We start from the raw sequence: 18791 nt of genomic DNA on the forward strand, positions 1-18791 counted from the left end.
ATTAGTGTGCGATGACATTTTATCCAAAGATTCAATAATTTCCATTCAGTTATACCGCTGTATAGCAAGATGTCAATATGTCAATCTGTCTGTCTGTCCAAGAAGTGACTATAGTTGGAATTAACAGTGTCTTTTATATTTAAACCTAGTATTCTAGATCTATCCATTAAGTAAAATGTGCTGGCTAATCTACAACTCTAAAAAAAGTAAAAATCCCACTTCTGATATTTTGTACACTGTATTTCAAGCCTTATGTTGAAGAGATAAAGTTGAATTCTGTATTTTGTTGTCACCATTATCCAGTAACAGACTTAACTGATCTACTTTAAAGACACTTAAAGGAGGGTGCAATTAAGAAAGAGAGGGTCCGATGTAATGAGGGTGATGGAAGACTTAGAAACTTGTAGCTACTAATTTGAGTAACTTGCTACTAACTTAAGAACATAATTTAGTTTATTTTTTTTGGATTACATAAGATTTCGCAGAAGTAAGCTTGAGGTTTTAACACTTTCGCAACCAGGCAAAATTTCAAACAATACCCCAGAAACCGACAGTACTCGCTAGTCGGGCAACGACGTGCAACTCAATGCCGCACGCCGCGAACCCGCTAGTCGGGCAAACGGCGGACGCTCAGGGCTGTGCCAAGTAACTTTCGTATAAGTACGTGGATAAAATTAAATCTGCTGTCTCATCTGTTTAGGCTCCCCGTTTTGTTCTTCTCCTAATTCTAACTCCTATTGATACATACCCGTGTATGCAATTTCACGTAACCAACTAATAAGAATTTTTATTTTGTAATCGCATTAGGTAAAGTAAATAAAAATACAAAGTGAAGTAATAAAATATAATAATCAACTGTACCAACTTTTCGACCACATAATAATCAGAAGACTTACAATTTTTTCTGTTAGTGGCAGTGGCAGCCCTGAGGTAGTGAAGATGCAATGCTTGCCCGCCTGTCGGGCACTTCGGCGTCGCGTGTAGGTTTATAGCTCTTGCCCGACTAGCGGGTATGCCGGTATCTGAGTAAAGTTTACGAGTGCCCGAGAGTCGGGTACGCGGTGTCGAATGTGTTAAATCAGGTACTTTATAATGTACTACACAATGCACTACAGAAACCCTCCCTGGTTTCGCACGGGTTACACAAAACCTTAACAAATTATACACCTAAACCTTCCTCAAAAATCACTCTATTGATACGTGAAAACCGCATGAAAATCCGTTCAGTAGTTTATGAGTTTATAGACAGACGCGGCGGGGGACTTTGTTTTATAAAGTGTAGTGTCTACTTGACATTAAGTACCCGATTAAGTTAAGTGCCGCATAAAGTACCCGATTAATATCCTTATGCTTCCGAGTTCTATCTATTATGTAAAGATGTGATTGTATCTTTGTCATATCGATCGTGAAGAAAGATTCCTTCAATATAATACGTAACACAACACAAGTTAGTAGCTACAAGTAATTGTTTTTTGATGGGCCAAGCAAAACATAAAATAAACAATTTCTTGTTTATGGATTTTGACATTGAGCGGAGGGGATGATATGTAGACTTTTAGGTTCCAAAAATACATTGAACCTATATAATCTGTGTGTGTTCACCCCGTTAGTTTTTCGTCATTTTCCTTGTAAACGTTTTGCTTGGCCAATATGGAAAGCAGAGAATGTAATACTGAAAATAAATAAATGTTTTTTATTGCCACAATCGACTTTTATTTTCCATATAAAGCAGTTACAATAAATATGCATATGTACAGTTATGGTTATATTTACAAGTAATACTATTGAACACGTAATAACTTTATTAAAAAACAAGCGTTATTGATTGCAGAATATTTGTAAAGTGTAAGAAAACAAATCGCGTTTAGTTTGACATCTAAATTAGCTGTCAAACGTCAATTTTTGACAACCAGTCGAGCTACCGCCCAATGTATAGTCCGACAAGAAACTGTGGAAAATATTGAGGGCGCCACTTCTTACGTTACTGTCACATTTTTGACGTAAAATGCTTAAACATGGCAACAATTTAGTATGGAAATTGTTTAGTTCAATTTAATTTAATTTCTACTAGGTATTTTATTACATTTTACGTCAGTTATACGTAGGAAGTGGCGCCCTCAATAATTTTCTACAATTTCTGTTCGGTCTATAACAAAAGAAAGGCTACTTATATTGAAACAGAGCGTATCTATATTGGAACTTATGAGGTTCTTCGAAAATCTTCTACAATGAATAACTCTTTGTATCACTTTATTATAATAAATATTGTGACAAGGCTGTTAACTATTAAAGCTGACCCCTAATTTATTATTTACAATTTTACGATAGTCTTTCTTTTTTGAACCTTAACGTACAGCAAATAAGACCTAAATTTACATTATTGTAACAATTTCGAAAATTTATTCAACATAAATGAGACAAGACTATCGTATAATAATACATTATAATTATTTTATTTAGTGACTAACACGATAAATGCAACAATTACCTATTATGCAAACTATTCTCAAATAATTTTAATTTTTAACAAGCAGAAACGTCTGCGAACGATGCTATTAACAAGCCAAGACAGTAATTTTTCCACTTTTAAATTTATTCTAAGCTTATTCTCAAATAACTTCGTAAAATCACATGTAAGGTATATTTCTTTAATTTATTTGAACTGACGAAGAAATATTTCCAATGCATTTTACTGTTGATAATCTCTGTGTAAACATTTAATTATTATTGTCCCCATACAATCTTTATTTTATTTTGTCAATATTTGTGACACTTAACACATTCAGGGATTCAGGGCCATGAATCCGACAGTCGGGTATATTGTTCGTAGCGACTACGCGCTCCATACGGCGAAAACGTGGCTACGCGCTACGAGCGTAACCCGTAGCACTTAGTGGCAATGAATGTGTTAAAAAAGGGTTGAAGACCCCTTGAAGAATGGTTGAGTATTTTTTGGGAAGAAGGGGGGGGGGGGGGAGCGATTTCTACTTGCATCCTCTTAACAATGCCTTGTTGTCAATGTTATAAATTACCCTTTACTTGAAAATTACACATTTTTGTAACTCAATAAAAATAAATAATGCCTAATGGCGAGTCATAAACAATAATATCAAACTTACTAAAACTTTTTCTAGGACTAATCATGTAATTAATTAAATGCAAAACTTAATCGACTATTTACAATACACAAATACTGAACGGAGCTTACATAAGTTCTTAACATTATGTACATACATAATATCCGCTTATTAATTAGTTTAATTATTAATACAATTAATTATTCGTTCCAAATAATAATAATTGTATTTTCCGGTTTCGATATTTCAAATTCAGTTTTAACATGAAGAGAGCAATGCCTTATCTGTTATAGGTACTTAACTCAGACGATTGATGAAAAGTTATCATGGTTGACTATGATATAGAAGAGTAAGAATGATTAAGTACAAATTATATACTACAAGGAAACTAAGTTATGAAAACCAACGCTAACACGCTTACCGACCATCTGAGTTAAGCGTTACAGTTTTCAAACATTACTTCGTAAGTACTAGGTTGTCTTACTTGTCTTCATTTAAGTACTATTATACGGTCCTATATTTCTATTAGTAAGTACTAGGTGTCGCTATATACACTAGCCTCTAATGTCTAACATTAATTAAATAGCCTCATTGTGCCAAGTCAGATGTGAACTCAATGCAGAGATTTTACGAGTTTCAATGTTGTGTTGTAAAAAAATACATTTGCGGTTTACCATAAAAAAGGGTCCTTATGCACATGGAGCATAGGACCCTTCCTTGTGGAAAGTCACATTTATTGTTTATGGTATTTAGAGAGTGTAGGTAAATAAGTACAAAATAAACAGCTTAACCGAAATGTCATCTGTATTGAGTGGCAGTGGCAGTTTTGTAACAGTATTTATAGTCTGACAAAAAAGAGTAGAAATTAAAAAGTGGCAATACTAATCAAATCAATCTAAGAAAACGGGACGACACTACAGTATTGCCACTTTTTAATTTCTATTCTATTTATTTTTTGTCAGACTAACAATGGTCCAGTGAAAAATGGTACAAGGGTTTAGTTTTACAATTTAGGTATATGGAACTTGTACCCTTTTTCACTAGAGCCACATAATTTTTATTTTATGATAAAATTATACTATGGCTTTTTCTTAATGATCCTCTAAAAAAAAGTCTTATTCTTATAGCTTTTCAAAGCTAAATTTAATCATTTATAAACGTACTGTATGTATGGCACATTTGGTAGTATATAAGGCACATTTCTTAGCCCAAGGCATTGCATATTGGGCAGGAGTCCAGTCCAGTTGAGGAGTATAGTCCGGTCACTAACTTAGACGTGATAAAATGTGGGAGAACCATAATAAAATGACGTTGGTGACACTCGCTTATTGCCTGCACATTAAGGTTCACTGTATACCAGAGCAAAACTTAAACAAAAAATCTTGTTGCGTCTCGACCTTTAAATCACATAGACAAAAATCAACCTTATTAGCAAGCATATAGGTTGCTTTTAGATGTGTCAAAAAATGTTAAGACACACAATTTCGGTTGAAGGAATCCGAACTTTATTATTTTCTTGATAAGGTTCACTGCGTAACAGGGTGCGTAGCCAGCAATCGTTAACGCTCCGTAGCGAACGAAACGCAACTGTCACTGTCGCACTAGTGGGGAAGAGTGATAGAGAGAGTTGACTACGATACGCTACAGGCTACAGAGCGTTAACGATTGGCACGTTGGCTACGCGTCCTGGACTCTAATAGAACATCTAGTGCCTCTATGCCTAAACAGAGGAAACCTCAATTCTATCTGCAACATTTATCGAACGAATCCGAACCTTACTCCCCCGCATTAAGGTTCACTGCGTAACAGGACAGGAGTCTAAAAGCACATTGTGCAGCGCCTCCATGTCTTTCCACTTGCGCTTCTGGCCGCCGATGCTGACGTCGTCTATGCAGCCCTTGAAGTTTTGAGCGTCCACGCCGTCTGTGGAGCCTTCTGCAATGAGGAAAGAATCGGAAGTGAGTGAGTATCATTGTGTTTTACATACTCGTATATTAGTTTACAGGGGTTTACATATACTTTAGTCGTACACGTTTTGTTACTTTGCTGCAAGAGGACGCGTCGACAGCGACAGGTGATTTAATAAACTTTGCGTGTACAGTCACCTGCAATAATATGTTACACAACGAAGGTCGCAAAAATATCTGACACGATCTTATTCGTAGAGCCATAAGAACCTCCTTCGGCCACAACATATATGATGGCCACAATATATATGATGGTACATCGTATATTTTGATCGCCTGTGGCTCAATATGCAGGTATCCAAAATTACATTTTGAACTTTTTTTTTAACTTTTTAGTGGTCACAAATTGAGAGTAGGTAATAAATCTCATTGGTCAGACATAACAAAAGCACCTCTACACCTAAGCGTGTCGCGTTTGGTATATGGCCCTAAGTACCTACAGGAACCGTGTGCGTTGGAGGGTATGGTCAAATAAAGGCGAATGATAGAGGGGTCTTAACACTTTTACCGTCCGTGTATTACATGACATGCATCGTCAAACTAGCTCTGTCACGTCCAAGTGACGTCAGAAATGGATAGCTCTATACATTTGTGCATTACAGGTAATGCACGGACGTATCGATCCATGTCGATCAGTAGGGAAGGCGGGGGACAGTTAAAGTGTTAAAACGTTCAGCGAAATTTTTTAAACCGTATTTACCTGGCAACCCCCCCACATACACGGGCGCAGCCGGCGCGCTCTCCTCGTCGAGCAGCGTGGCGTCCCCGTCGCGCACCTCGGGCCCCGCGTCCAGCGCCAGCGCCACGTGCGCGCGCGCCACGCGCACCAGCACGCTGTGCCAGCGCCCGTCGCACAGCGCCCTGTTGCCCGGCCCCAGCGCCGAGGCGAGGGAGGTGCTCGAGCCCAAGCGGGTTAGGATCACCTGTTAAAGAGAATATTGCTGTCAAAACGTTCTGAAATAATGGAGTTCTATGAAGAGAAATAATTACAAACATTAAACCGAAATCTTATAAACAAATGCAAACGTAGTATGCGAGCGAGCCTCATGCGCGTGTACAGTCACCGGCAATAATATGTTACACAGCGAAGGCCGCAAAAATATGTGACGCGCTCTTATTGCGCTACTAATAAGATCGTGTCAGATATTTTTGCGGCCTTCGCTGTGTAACATATTATTGCAGGTGACTGACTGTATACACTGTTCAAATCCCTTTAACGCCATGATGCACGCCTCGCCGAACGCCGCTATGCCGTCGATATCTTTATACTTACAGCGCCATCTTTTAACTCGAGCACCAAGTTAGTGGCGGCGAGCAGTAGCCCTGACGGTTCAGCGCTACGGAATCGTAACCGCATCTCAGCCGCTTCCGCGCCGCTCTCGCCCGGCCGCCACGCGCTTGACCATAACGCATACGCGTCACCTGCAATATCAAAATAGGTTTTTTAAAGATGTTTGTACAGAGTAAGCCTGGGAAGTTTACCGGATTGAACTTACTGAAAAGAAAAATCCCTACTCAAGACAACTTGACAAGGCAGTATGGCTTATAGCTTCAGCCTGTCCAGATGGACGACAAAAAAAGGAGGCCTGGGAATTCATTACGAGGTAGATCTTTTATCTCAAAAGGCTGGGTATAAGCTATGTACCTATAACTTGCCCAAGGTACAATCGGTACATTTCAATGGCTAAAATGGTTGAGTTACCTTCAAAGTAGGTAAATGGCGCATCCGACGTTTGCAAAGCACCTGTCCTAAGATTCTCAGCATTAATGACTGTCACTTTCCCCCCAGAAGTCATAAGCACAGTAGAAATATGCTCTTTGGTGCGCTATACATCTTAAATACCTAACTGTGACAGGAATTGCCTAACAGGAGTAGGTTTTTTACAACAGCCCGAATAGAATAGTGGCTGATGGTTGAAGTACCTCCGAAGTAGGCGCCTCGTTCGACATTAGGAAAGCACTGTCCTACTCTGTGGTGGGCGGCCGCGTTTCTCACTAAGTCTTCAGCCCGATCGTTGACTACCACACGACGGATGCAGCCCAGGAATCCGCCTACTCGGAGAATCTGTAGAGAATTTATAATTTTAAGGTAAAAATATACAATAATTGAGCATATACAGGATGTCCCTAGCCATTGGACAAAGCCGAAATGTAAGTACATATGCATTAGGGTATTTAGAACCAGTATACAAAGTATCATAACAATCGGTGTAGCGGCTACGAAGAAATTAACAAATTACGATATTTTTACTTTGGAGCAACCTGTATGTGTTATATAGTAGCTCAGGTAATAAATAGTCTGAAACCTTCTTCGACCGTTTTGATTATCTTTTTTATTTATGACATTAATAAAGATTCTGACTTTTGACAAATGTCATCATTGCCGCACATTTTCAAACAAATTGTCAAAAGCACTGCCAATGATTAATACAGTATATTTATTTTTGTTGTCGATTATTGGAAATAACTTTTGTTTGATAATTTATTATTTTATCTTTTGTTCTAATTAAAAAAATATTACCGTTAGAGCATTTCTGAGAAGTAACCCTACGTGGGATTTCAGGGTTTGTCCAATGGCTAAGGTCACCTTGTATACGTCTGCTGGGCACAGGCTTCCTCCCATGCGCGAGAGGGCTTGAGCTATAGTCCCCACGCTAGCCCAATGCGGATTGGGGATTTCACGTAGGTACATCTTTGAATCTCTTCGCAGATGTATGCAGGTTTCCTCTCGATGTTTTCCTTCACCGAAAAGCTAGTGGTAAATATCAAATGATATATCGTATATAAATTCCGAAAAACTCATTGGATTTGAACCCGCGACCTCCGGATTGAAAGTCTGACGTCATATCCACTCGGCCACCGCCGCATTAAGGTAAAAAACACATTGAATTGAACTGAACTGTTTCTCATAATATTTTTTTATTTTATTAGTGGACATCTTACACAGATCAACCTAGCCCCAAACTAAGCAAAGCTTGTACTATGGGTACTAGGCGACGATATACATACTTGTATAGATAAATACATACTTATATACATAGAAAACACCCATGACTCAGGAACAAATATTAGTGTTCATCACACAAATAAATGCCCTTACTGGGATTCGAACCCAGGACCGTCGGCTTCGCAGGCAGGGTCACTATCCACTAGGCCAGACCGGTCGTCACGTCATATTATTTGGTTACTTACAGAGTTGGGTATGTTGTTGAGCGGTTGCGGCAAACCGCCCACGTACAGCCGCGGCGCGCGGGCGGCGGGCGGCGCGTGCGCCGCGCTGGCCGCGCCACCACTCGACAGGACGAGGCGGTTGCGCGAGATGCGGACTGTCACCTGCGAGTGGAAAATTAGAACTGTATAGAGCGTCGTCGTCTTGTCAGGGCAAGAACGCTGTGCAGGCGCTGCCAAGACGCTGGCAAGACGCCGACGTTCAAAAGACGTTAGAGACGTCGCGTCGTCGCTGCGTGGACGCTGGTGAAACGCTAGCGAAACGCTGGCGCTCGATAAACGCTGCTGCAGTCGCGCCGACGTTGCGCTGACACAACGCAAAAGTCGCGTCGCCGTTGCGCTCGCGCTGACAAGATGACGACGCTCGAAAGACGCTAGTGTGGGGCGGTCCTATTAAGTACCTATAGGAACCGTGAGCGTTGGAGGGTAAGCAGTATGGTAGCCTTAATCGGAAATGAAAAGCTTCGCATTTTAAACATGGTGCAACCGGAAAAAACGCTAGGGTAAAGCTCTGGTCTCCTAGGATAGCGGTGCCGTCAATAGCGGCCGTCTCCATACAAAATATTAATACTCATCCTTATTTAGCCGTATTATTTTGTATGGAGACGGCCGCTATATGACGGCACCGCTATACTAGGAAAACCGAGATTAAGGAGGACAATGCATATACATGTATGATCATAATGCGTGAAAATATTCTATTAAATGGGGCATTTCACATTGACTGTAGGTATTAGTCCACGAAAAAGGTGGATAGGAAAATGTTTTGAAGTAAATTGATGTACGGCTCGATTCGGAAAATGAATTAGATCTCTACTAGACTTCAACAAGTTACGATACGGATAATTTAAAGATATTTGTAAGATAGATATGTCATATTTGACGTTTCCGCGATTCTGGAGGTCCTCTTGAACGATTTCGACAAGTTATGACTTAGATATCCAAGTCACATCTAGTCGATATCTAACTCTAAATCGTCTCAAGATCTTGTGATTATCTCGAAATCCGAATAGGCCTGTGGCCTATTTTATAAAGCTACAAGTTACAATTTACAAGCGGAAGTCTCGTTCTAACACATAGGGTTAGAAAGAGACTTCCGCTTGTAAATTGTAACTTGTAGCTTTATAAAATAGGCCACTGGTAGTGTGTGTGGCCCTTGTAAGAACTAGGTACAATGTTTAATTGTTTACCTCACGCCATTCTCCATCTGACACCGAGGCAGCGAGAGAGAGTTCCTTCCGTCGGCGTCCGCGGACGTAGAGTCGCAACTTGCCCTCGCGCACCAGTAGTGCCATGTAGTGCTTAGGTTTCGTTTTAGTACCCTGACATAAAAAAAAAATAGTAAAATTTATATTTACATTATCATCAAGGCCGAGAAATAAGGGTTTTTATATGATTACACACCAAGGCTCAAGACAGAGAGAGTTGGCGCAAACTGGGAGAGGCCTTTACTCACGAGGAGGTCCGCTCATTCAAATAAAAAGTATAGATATAAATTGTATTATATAAATATTAAAAAAAGTTTTGAAGCTTACAAAACCTTGGAAATATTTCTTACCGGTGCCAATAGTAGAAGACCGTCAGGAGCGAACGTTCGGAAGTTTAGCGACAACGAGAGCTCTTTCACACGAGGTGGTAGTCGCAGTGTCGCATGGCTGCCGGGCGAGTCGCCAAACTTTACTGCCCCGACTTCTACTGTGTAAGATGCCGTCTGAAACAAGTAATCGGTAACGTTAAAATAATGAGTTATTGAACGTGTAGAAGGTTAACACTCAATTTATACTGAAGGGTAACTAGGTCAATTATCAGTGTCATTTACTTTTCTACATGCAGCGCGTAGATCTTTCTTGATTTCTTCTCTTCTGCAGGACTTGGACCGTCTAAAGAACGTCCCATGTAAGCAAGATCTACACGGTGGCCAAAAAATAAGTGCATTCCCGTTGCCAGGGAGGTTTTGGGATTATAGTGAGCAACTTTTACTATGGGACCAACCCCGAAATAGCGAAAAGGACCAGCCAAAATGTATGAAACAGCCAAATTTTTTCAGTAGGGATATCCCAAAACTCCCTTTTTGGCCAGTATCGTCATTGTAAGTGTCCCTTTATTATTTATACGAGTATTAGTACCTCGGTGAACTCGGCGCTCAGACACTCTGTCTTTTTCTAATTATATTAATTAGAGAAGGACGGGTAGTCTATCTTGGGGCGAGATTCGGTCGGGCCCTTCCTGTGTTAGCCCTGCTGGTCTCCCAGTGGCATTTACGATACCTAAGGATGGTCGTCGATCTATATAGTCCATACGGAATCTTTATTAATAGTACCTACATTACTATAGAGGCTGGGAAGTAAGGGGTTGCCGGCCGAATGCATATAGACGGCCGAACGTAGTGTGGCCGGATAGTTATGAGGCCGACAACCCCTTTTCACGCCGAGGTATGTAAAGTGCTTTTCTTAAACATGCAATGAAATAATAATAAAAATTGATGATGATGATTGTTTCATGTCCTAATGTAATAGGTTATTCAGTGCGGACCCCACGCACTGAATAACCTATCACGTCATTAAGGGGAACGAAAATGTTATTATTTTTGCGCTACGACGCATGGTATAATTAAGAGATACAGCATTATAAAGTTTTTTTTGTTTTTTTTTCGTTTTTTTTAAATATTAATTAAGGGTTTCTTACAGAGGAACGAAATTATTTTTGCGCTACCACGCACGGTTTAGGAAATACAGCCCTATAAATATTTTTCTTGTTTTTTTTTCTTTTTTTTTGTGTCTTTTAATTATTACTTAGGGTTTTCCCAGAGGGGAACGAAAATTTGATTATTTTTTCGCTACGACGTACGGTTCAGGAGATACAGCATTATAAAGTTTTTTGTAATTTTTTTTCTTTTTTGTTAATTAGGGGTTTCCTACAGAGGAACGAACATTTTATTATTTTTGCGCTACGACGCATGGTTTAGAAGATACAGTCCTATAAAAAAATGTCTTGCTTTTTTCTTTTTTTTCTTTTCTTGTGTTTTTTTAAATGTTATTAAGGGGTTTCCTAAAGGGGGGGGGGAACGAAAAATTGATTATTTTCGCGCTACGACGTACGGTTTAGGAGATACAGAATTATAAAGTTTTTTGTTATTTTTTTCTTTTTTGTGTTTTTTTTTTAATATTAATAGGGGTTTCTTACAGAGGAATGAACATTTTATTATTTTTGCGCTACGACGCACGGTTTAGGAGATACATCCCTATAAATATATTTCTTGTTTTTTTTTTCTTTTTCTTTTTTTGTGTCTTTTAAATATTACTTAGGGTTTTCTTAAAGGGGAACGAAAATTTTATATTTTTTTCGCCACGACGTACGGTTTAGGAGATACAGCATTATAAAGTTTTTTGTTATTTTTTTTCTTTTTTGTGTTTTTTTTTTATATTAATTAGGGATTTCCTACAGAGGAACGAACATTTTATTATTTTGGCGCTACGACGCACGGTTTATTTAGGAGATACAGCCCTATAAAGATTAAAAAAAAAGCAATCGTACCATAAACTATAAAGGAACTGCCTATAGTTTTTTTTAAAGCGGTGCGATAGTGTGTTACCACTTTAATAACCGAATGCCACGATGGTGTGTCACAAATATCTGTGAAATGGAAATTCCCGGCCTAGGCCTTCAATTTTGTTTGAAATTCCTTTACAGTTCTCTGGAGTTGCTCCGCCCTAAACGTGATACTTCGAAGCCTGATATAACGCCCGGAGCGACGACATTTCATTACATGTTTGAGAAATAGTACATTATTGTCGAGGCTCGGAAGTAGCTACTTGCAGGCTGAGGATTCGTTTTAAACGGACGACCTTGGGAGTCCGTTTAATTGAATCCGAAGCCAGCAAGTAGCCTTCCAGCCGAGTCATATATAGTGCTTTTCTCAAAAATGGTGCAAGAAATATAAATATCATAGAAATATTTTACAAAAGCAACTTTCTTACGTATATATTTTCACAGAAAAAAGTAGAAACAATTGAAAAAATTTGCTTTGCCGCCTTTTTATTTTTTTTATAAAAAAATAGAAGTGTATTTTTCTGCCGAAAATACACCAACCTATTTGAGACAGCTAAATAGTCGCGGTACTAATGATCTGTTTGGCTGTTTAATGGGCCTGTGCCTTCATTTGATATGGCCATTTCAACTTTTAAAAAGTTTGGAACTCGACAAATAATGGAATTTGTATGCAACATTGCAGTCCCAAAATCGAGACTGCAATGTTTTTAACTTTTTAATTTTTGACTGACCATAAACTACGCGCTTCGCAACCTATTTTTTAAACGGCAAAGTCGACTTTGCCGTCCATTTTTGAGAAAAATATATTATTATTTATGTTAGTAGGTACCTTGGTGCAGTCGTTGTTCCTGGCGGGCGGCGCGAGCAGCGCGCGCGGCGGGGCGCGGCGGCCGGCGCGCGGCGGCGCGCGGCGCCCGAGGCGGGCCGAGCTCCAGTTCACCGCCGTTTCGAACCCGATCACACTGGAGACGAAACTCAAATTTAGTGCCAGTTGCGAAATCCCCACTTGACAGACTGATCGACATCACTCGGCGCGCCGCGGCGGTTTACTATGAAACTTTCCATACTATAAAATTTAGCGAACGCTTTAACGGTGACAGACGGTTTGGTGCAACCGACCCTTAGTCAGCTGATACTTGAGCGAAGGCTTTTTGCTCTCAGGCTATTTTGCTGAAACGACCCAGATATTTACCCAGGCGTGGTCAAAGAGATCACAGGCTAATTCACTTTTTATGTTTTCCATTCTCTCGCTTGAAATTCACAATCGGGGTGCGTAGAAGAGATGCCAATCGTTAACGCTCCGTAACGACCGAAAAGCAACTGTCTCTGTCGCATTAATATAAGAGTAATAGAGAGAGATAACTACGCTACGCTACGGAGCGTGAACGATTGATATCTTGTCTACACGCCCTGATCAGCAACTTTGCCACTGAAACCAGTGGGGGTAAACTGCAGCGTTCGGGCGTTCTCGGCTCTGTTCGGCTCAACGTTGCTACGAGCAATTATTAGGTTTGGCTAAACTTGACGTTCCTTTGCGTGCACAACCACAGATAAGATAATGACTTGAATTTTGACAACCCTAAATAAAGTCAGTCCATGAAAAGTCTGCAGCGGATTTGATAGCCCACACAGAGCACGTGTTATTTTAAACGTCAAACTACTATGAAATTATGACGTATAAATGACACTTGCACTGCTTGGGCTATCAAATCCGCTGCAGACTTTTCTTGGTCCGACTCTAGACGAAAGGTACATTAGAAAGGGACAACATGATTCGTCCCTAAATCGCTGTCAAACTTCGGTTTTGTAGAAAGTTTCCTTTCTGTACGATACCCACATAGACCGGCCCGTCTTGTGACGACATACCTCCGAAAGACAAGCATTCTAGTCTCATTGTAGGTACTAAACCCAAAGCGTACTCTTACTTACTTGGAATCCACTATAAGATCAGCAACAGTCCCGCTAAAGCCTTTATACATTGGACCGTCTTGCGCCGCTGGCATGCCTCCGATGAACAAGCCTTTGTGGCGAGCTGGCAACGCGTTGCCAGCTAGCGTCCCTGTTGCCAGGCGGTCTTCGTCCACCCATAGCTCCAGCTGAAATGATTACATCATTTGTCACAACTGGTTGAGACAACATTTAAATAATGAGGAGAGTCTTTTCAAAAGGGCATTTCTCTAAGAACACCACAAAAAAATAAGCCCTCTTGAAAAGACACTCCTCATATACATAGGTATTAGACTGTTCAAATGTACTTACAACGTCTTTTGCTCAAGGGGCGCTTTTTATAGGTACCTACTATTAAAGCTACAGGATACCATTTTAAAAGTCAGGAACATCATTGGCCAATACCAATAGGTCCTCGCCATTTGTCAAGCACGTGTCAAACGTAGAGGTCTAACGTAGAGGTGGCGTCCTAGTCTGGCAAATGCCGTAAAATACGTTTAAATATGTGATATTTTTGTATGTTTTCTCATAATCGAAGTAAAAATCAGAGTGGAGCATAAGATGGGTTGTTTTTGTTCTTTGCTCTTGTTGTATAAGAAAGAAAGAAAGATCAATTTGAGCAGCAGCGTCTGGAAGACGCGGATACTAAGCGTCAAGACGCGACCCAAGCCCTCCTACACTTACACCCGCAACTCGACTGGACAACTCCATTACGCATCGTGTGACCGCATCATCAAGACAAAATTTGGTTTTGCGAGCCACATTGGGCATTTCATAATCGGGATAACAATTGTTGATGGAGTCGCCATTGTCGGATACGGCAAGGAAAATTAATAATCTACTATTACCTGTTTATGAGCCCTCACGATTCTGACGGAGTGTCTGTTATCGTCGTCGAAACGCGTTCCATTCGTGCGCAGTTGCAGCTCTGCCTTGCCTGCCGCTGCAGTCAGCTCCAACTCACCTGAAACCAAGAGCCAAATACTAGTAACAAACAAATAGTAAATGTAAATAGAGTTTAATTGACTTCCTGTATCGACTATAATTTCTATGTTTATGTCATAGCTGTTAGATATCCAAATTAATAAAAAAAATTGTATTCTAAATGGTTGGAGGAAGTTTATTCCGTGAACGTTCAGTTGTCGAATAATACTGAGGTTTTCCGAAGTGACCACACTGTGGGGTACTTCTAAAAAGGAGTATTAATTATACCAACACGGAATGGGGCTTTTGTCTAGATAGACACTCACAGTAAGACTTCAAAAATTATACAGTTTCATAAGAATTTTCTTCTTTAAATGCGGCAGCTAATGAACGATGATGATGAAATGCAGGGCATTACACAGTGCGTCCTTGGGAGCATTGGGAATCTTACTCATCATTAGGAACACAACAACACTGTAAGGTCTTCTGTATAAGATGGAGGTTTCCCCGGCTCACCTGGCTGGGCTGCTCCAGATTCGTGGGAGATGATATTTCGCTGTGCCCTACCTTTTTTAGGGTTCCGTACCCAAAGGGAAAAAACGGGACCCTATTACTAAGACTCCACTGTCCGTGTGTCTGTCCTACTGTCTGTCATCAGGCTGTATCTCATGAACCGTGATAGCTAGACAGTTGAAATTTTACAACAAATACTAAAAAGTACGGAACCCTCGGTGGGCGAGTCCGACTCGCACTTGTCCGGTTTTTAGTATTTGTTGTTATAGCGGCAACAGAAATACATCATCTGTGAAAATTTCAACTATTTGACTATCACGGTTCATGAGATACAGCCTGGTGACAGACGGACGGACGGCGGAGTCTTAGTAATAGGGTCCCGTTTTTTACCCTTTGGGTACGGAACCCTAAAAACAATAAAATAAATATTTAAGTGGGGCTCCCATACAACAAACGAGATTTTTTTGCGTAATGGTACAGAACCTTTCGTGCGTGAGTCCGACTCGCACTTGGCCGGTTTTTTTGGTTGGAGTGGTGGCTTACCGTCAACCAGCACCAGTCTGAGGTAATGCTTGTCGTCGCCATCTTCGTCGTCGACCTCATTCTCGCTGAGCGTGGACGGAGCCCTGTACAGTAGCAAGCCGTCGCCGCGGGCGCGGAACGTGAGCCCTAGGGCTGCTTTGCGGCGGAGGATGGGGGACGGGAGCTCTACATAGCCGGTGCCTTCTAGTGTCGCTGTTCGAAGAGTCTGAAAAAATATATAAAAAAATGCTATTTTCAAAGTAATAGTCCTAATGGGTGGATCGAATATTTCTCGTTATTCTATACAGCAAGCGAAGAAATTATCAGCATTAGAAATAATTCTGTAACATGTACTAGGTATTAAGATGCTCAGTATGGAATGAATTTTAGCTAGTAGGGCGTTGTGTACAGGTCAAAATACAGAGCAACCAATTAAACTAAGACAGATATTTTCTTACATTAATTTAATTTACGCGCCCCCCAGCAAGTAGGTGGTGGCGGACGTCAGAGAGTATCATAGCCAAGCCAATTAAGAGTATTCAAACACAAATCTCTCACATGTGACTTCTATCCATACATACATGTAGTTCTCTATTTCTCGAACTCCATTTCTCGTCGGCATATTCAAGCCATCGTATCCCTCTCTGACAACGCTCCAAGTCATTCTAAGTAACGGGGGTGCAACCTCCTCTTATCCGGGGAATGCACCCCCCAGCCAGTAGACCGTTGTGTACAAGTTAGAGAGTATCATAGCCAGCTAATAATTGAGTTACTCGTCAAGACAGAGACTGTTTAGATCTATATTTACCACAAAAAGAAAAACCTTTGAAAATTACTTACTCTGTCCATGCATCTTGCATCCACACCATTCTTTGTTGGGGTATACAAAACATCGTAGTATCCCTCTCTGTCCACCCCCTCTATGTCTCAGCCTCCTAGCCGTGCGGTGCGTCCCAGCCAGTAGGACGTTGTGTATAAGTCAGAGAGCTAAATAAAAGTCGATCTAACAGTCAAACCCGAGACTTCTTCGTTCTTAATCCTAAAAAAAATACATAAATCTTTGAGAACTCACCCTGTCCATGCATCTAGCTTCCACACCGTTCCTCGTCGGCGTATCCAGCACGTCGTATCCCTCCCTATCCACGGACAGCGCCCCCAAGCAGCCGAGCAGCGGCGGCGCGGGCGGCTCGCGGCCGGGCGGCGCGCGGCCGGGCGGCGCGCCGCCGAGCCAGTAGGCGGCGCCCGACACGTCGGGCAGCGCGGCGGCCGCCTGCACCGGCGGCGACGGCGACCCCAGCGTCTCCTCCCCGTTCACACGCAGGCTGCCTGGGGACAACTCGGACTCAGCTTACGACGTTAAAGCGAATTGGGGCTGTGTTTCGGATAAAAATAAAAAAATAAAATATGTCCGATTGAAATTAGATGTCTGATCTGATAAAGATCATCGTGGATAAATAAATCATACATATATTTGTTTGTAAACATAGGATTTCATAGATCATACAATTGTATAAAGAAAGTTATAATTTTGTCTATGACGAAAACTCAACGAGAGTGCGGAGTGTTAGGGTCGGTAACGCGCATGTAACACCTTTGGAGTTACAAGTGTCCATTGGCTACGGAGACTACTTACCATCAGGCGGGCCGTATGCTTGTCTTTTTAATAATCGGTTAAAAACAGCCCATATCATATATCATATTATTACCCATATCATAACAGCTTCTTTCTACATTTCTATTCTTCTTTCTCAGTCTGACCTTAAAAGCTAATGTGATAAGTTATAAATAGGAACGAGCGACACAGTACCTTTCTCCAGCTTGTTACTAGCTAACACCCTCGCAGCTTGCACATGAACGGCCCGGCCGTGACAGTGGCGACCTCGCGCTGCTATCTCGAGCCGAGCGTCCGAGTATTGTACCGTGAAGACGACGCGACAGGATGACATGCGGACGGAGATGGAGCGCTTGTGTAGGAACGAGCGACACAGTCCTTTCTCCAGCTTGTTACTAGCTAACACTCTCGCAGCTTGCACATGAACGGCCCGGCCGTGACAGTGGCGACCTCGCGCTGCTATCTCGAGCCGAGCGTCCGAGTATTGTACCGTGAAGACGACGCGACAGGATGACATGCGGACGGAGATGGAGCGCTTGTGTAGGAACGAGCGACACAGTCCTTTCTCCAGCTTGTTACTAGCTAACACCCTCGCAGCTTGCACATGAACGGCCCGGCCGTGACAGTGGCGACCTCGCGCTGCTATCTCGAGCCGAGCGTCCGAGTATTGTACCGTGAAGACGACGCGACAGGATGACATGCGGACGGAGATGGAGCGCTTGTGTAGGAACGAGCGACACAGTCCTTTCTCCAGCTTGTTACTAGCTAACACCCTCGCAGCTTGCACATGAACGGCCCGGCCGTGACAGTGGCGACCTCGCGCTGCTATCTCGAGCCGAGCGTCCGAGTATTGTACCGTGAAGACGACGCGACAGGATGACATGCGGACGGAGATGGAGCGCTTGTGTAGGAACGAGCGACACAGTCCTTTCTCCAGCTTGTTACTAGCTAACACTCTCGCAGCTTGCACATGAACGGCCCGGCCGTGACAGTGGCGACCTCGCGCTGCTATCTCGAGCCGAGCGTCCGAGTATTGTACCGTGAAGACGACGCGACAGGATGACATGCGGACGGAGATGGAGCGCTTGTGTAGGAACGAGCGACACAGTACCTTTTTCCAGCTTGTTACTAGCGAACACCCTCGCAGCTTGCACGTGAACGGCCCGGCCGTGACAGTGGCGACCTCGCGCTGCTATCTCGAGTCGAGCGTCCGAGTATTGTACCGTGAAGACGACACGGCAGGATGACATGCGGACGGAGATGGAGTGCTTGTGTAGGAACGAGCGACACAGTACCTTTTTCCAGCTTGTTACTAGCGAACACTCTCGCAGCTTGCACATGAACGGCCCGGCCGTGACAGTGGCGACCTCGCGCTGCTATCTCGAGTCGAGCGTCCGAGTATTGTACCGCGAAGACGACACAGCAGGATGACATGCGGACAGAGATGGAGTG

General features: G+C 42.1%; 1 protein-coding gene across 1 annotated transcript in view; it reads right to left on the reverse strand.

The window, feature by feature from the left end:
- Window positions 1-4651: 4651 nt before the first annotated feature.
- Window positions 4652-18791, reverse strand: part of LOC134790403 (laminin subunit alpha-1) — a 113326-nt gene continuing 99186 nt past the window's right edge. The window contains exons 26-38 of the mRNA XM_063761170.1: window positions 17535-18531; window positions 16800-17053; window positions 15749-15953; window positions 14617-14732; window positions 13751-13917; window positions 12651-12783; window positions 9831-9983; window positions 9463-9594; window positions 8237-8377; window positions 6968-7109; window positions 6318-6466; window positions 5745-5967; window positions 4652-5012 (exon numbers count right to left, since the gene is read on the reverse strand). Coding sequence (XP_063617240.1) covers window positions 4873-5012; window positions 5745-5967; window positions 6318-6466; window positions 6968-7109; window positions 8237-8377; window positions 9463-9594; window positions 9831-9983; window positions 12651-12783; window positions 13751-13917; window positions 14617-14732; window positions 15749-15953; window positions 16800-17053; window positions 17535-18531 — 2952 coding nt within the window. The 3' untranslated portion in view covers window positions 4652-4872. The remainder of the gene's footprint in view (window positions 5013-5744; window positions 5968-6317; window positions 6467-6967; window positions 7110-8236; window positions 8378-9462; window positions 9595-9830; window positions 9984-12650; window positions 12784-13750; window positions 13918-14616; window positions 14733-15748; window positions 15954-16799; window positions 17054-17534; window positions 18532-18791) is intronic.

This window comes from Cydia splendana, chromosome 5 (assembly GCF_910591565.1).
Source record: "Cydia splendana chromosome 5, ilCydSple1.2, whole genome shotgun sequence".
NCBI lineage: Eukaryota > Metazoa > Arthropoda > Insecta > Lepidoptera > Tortricidae > Cydia > Cydia splendana.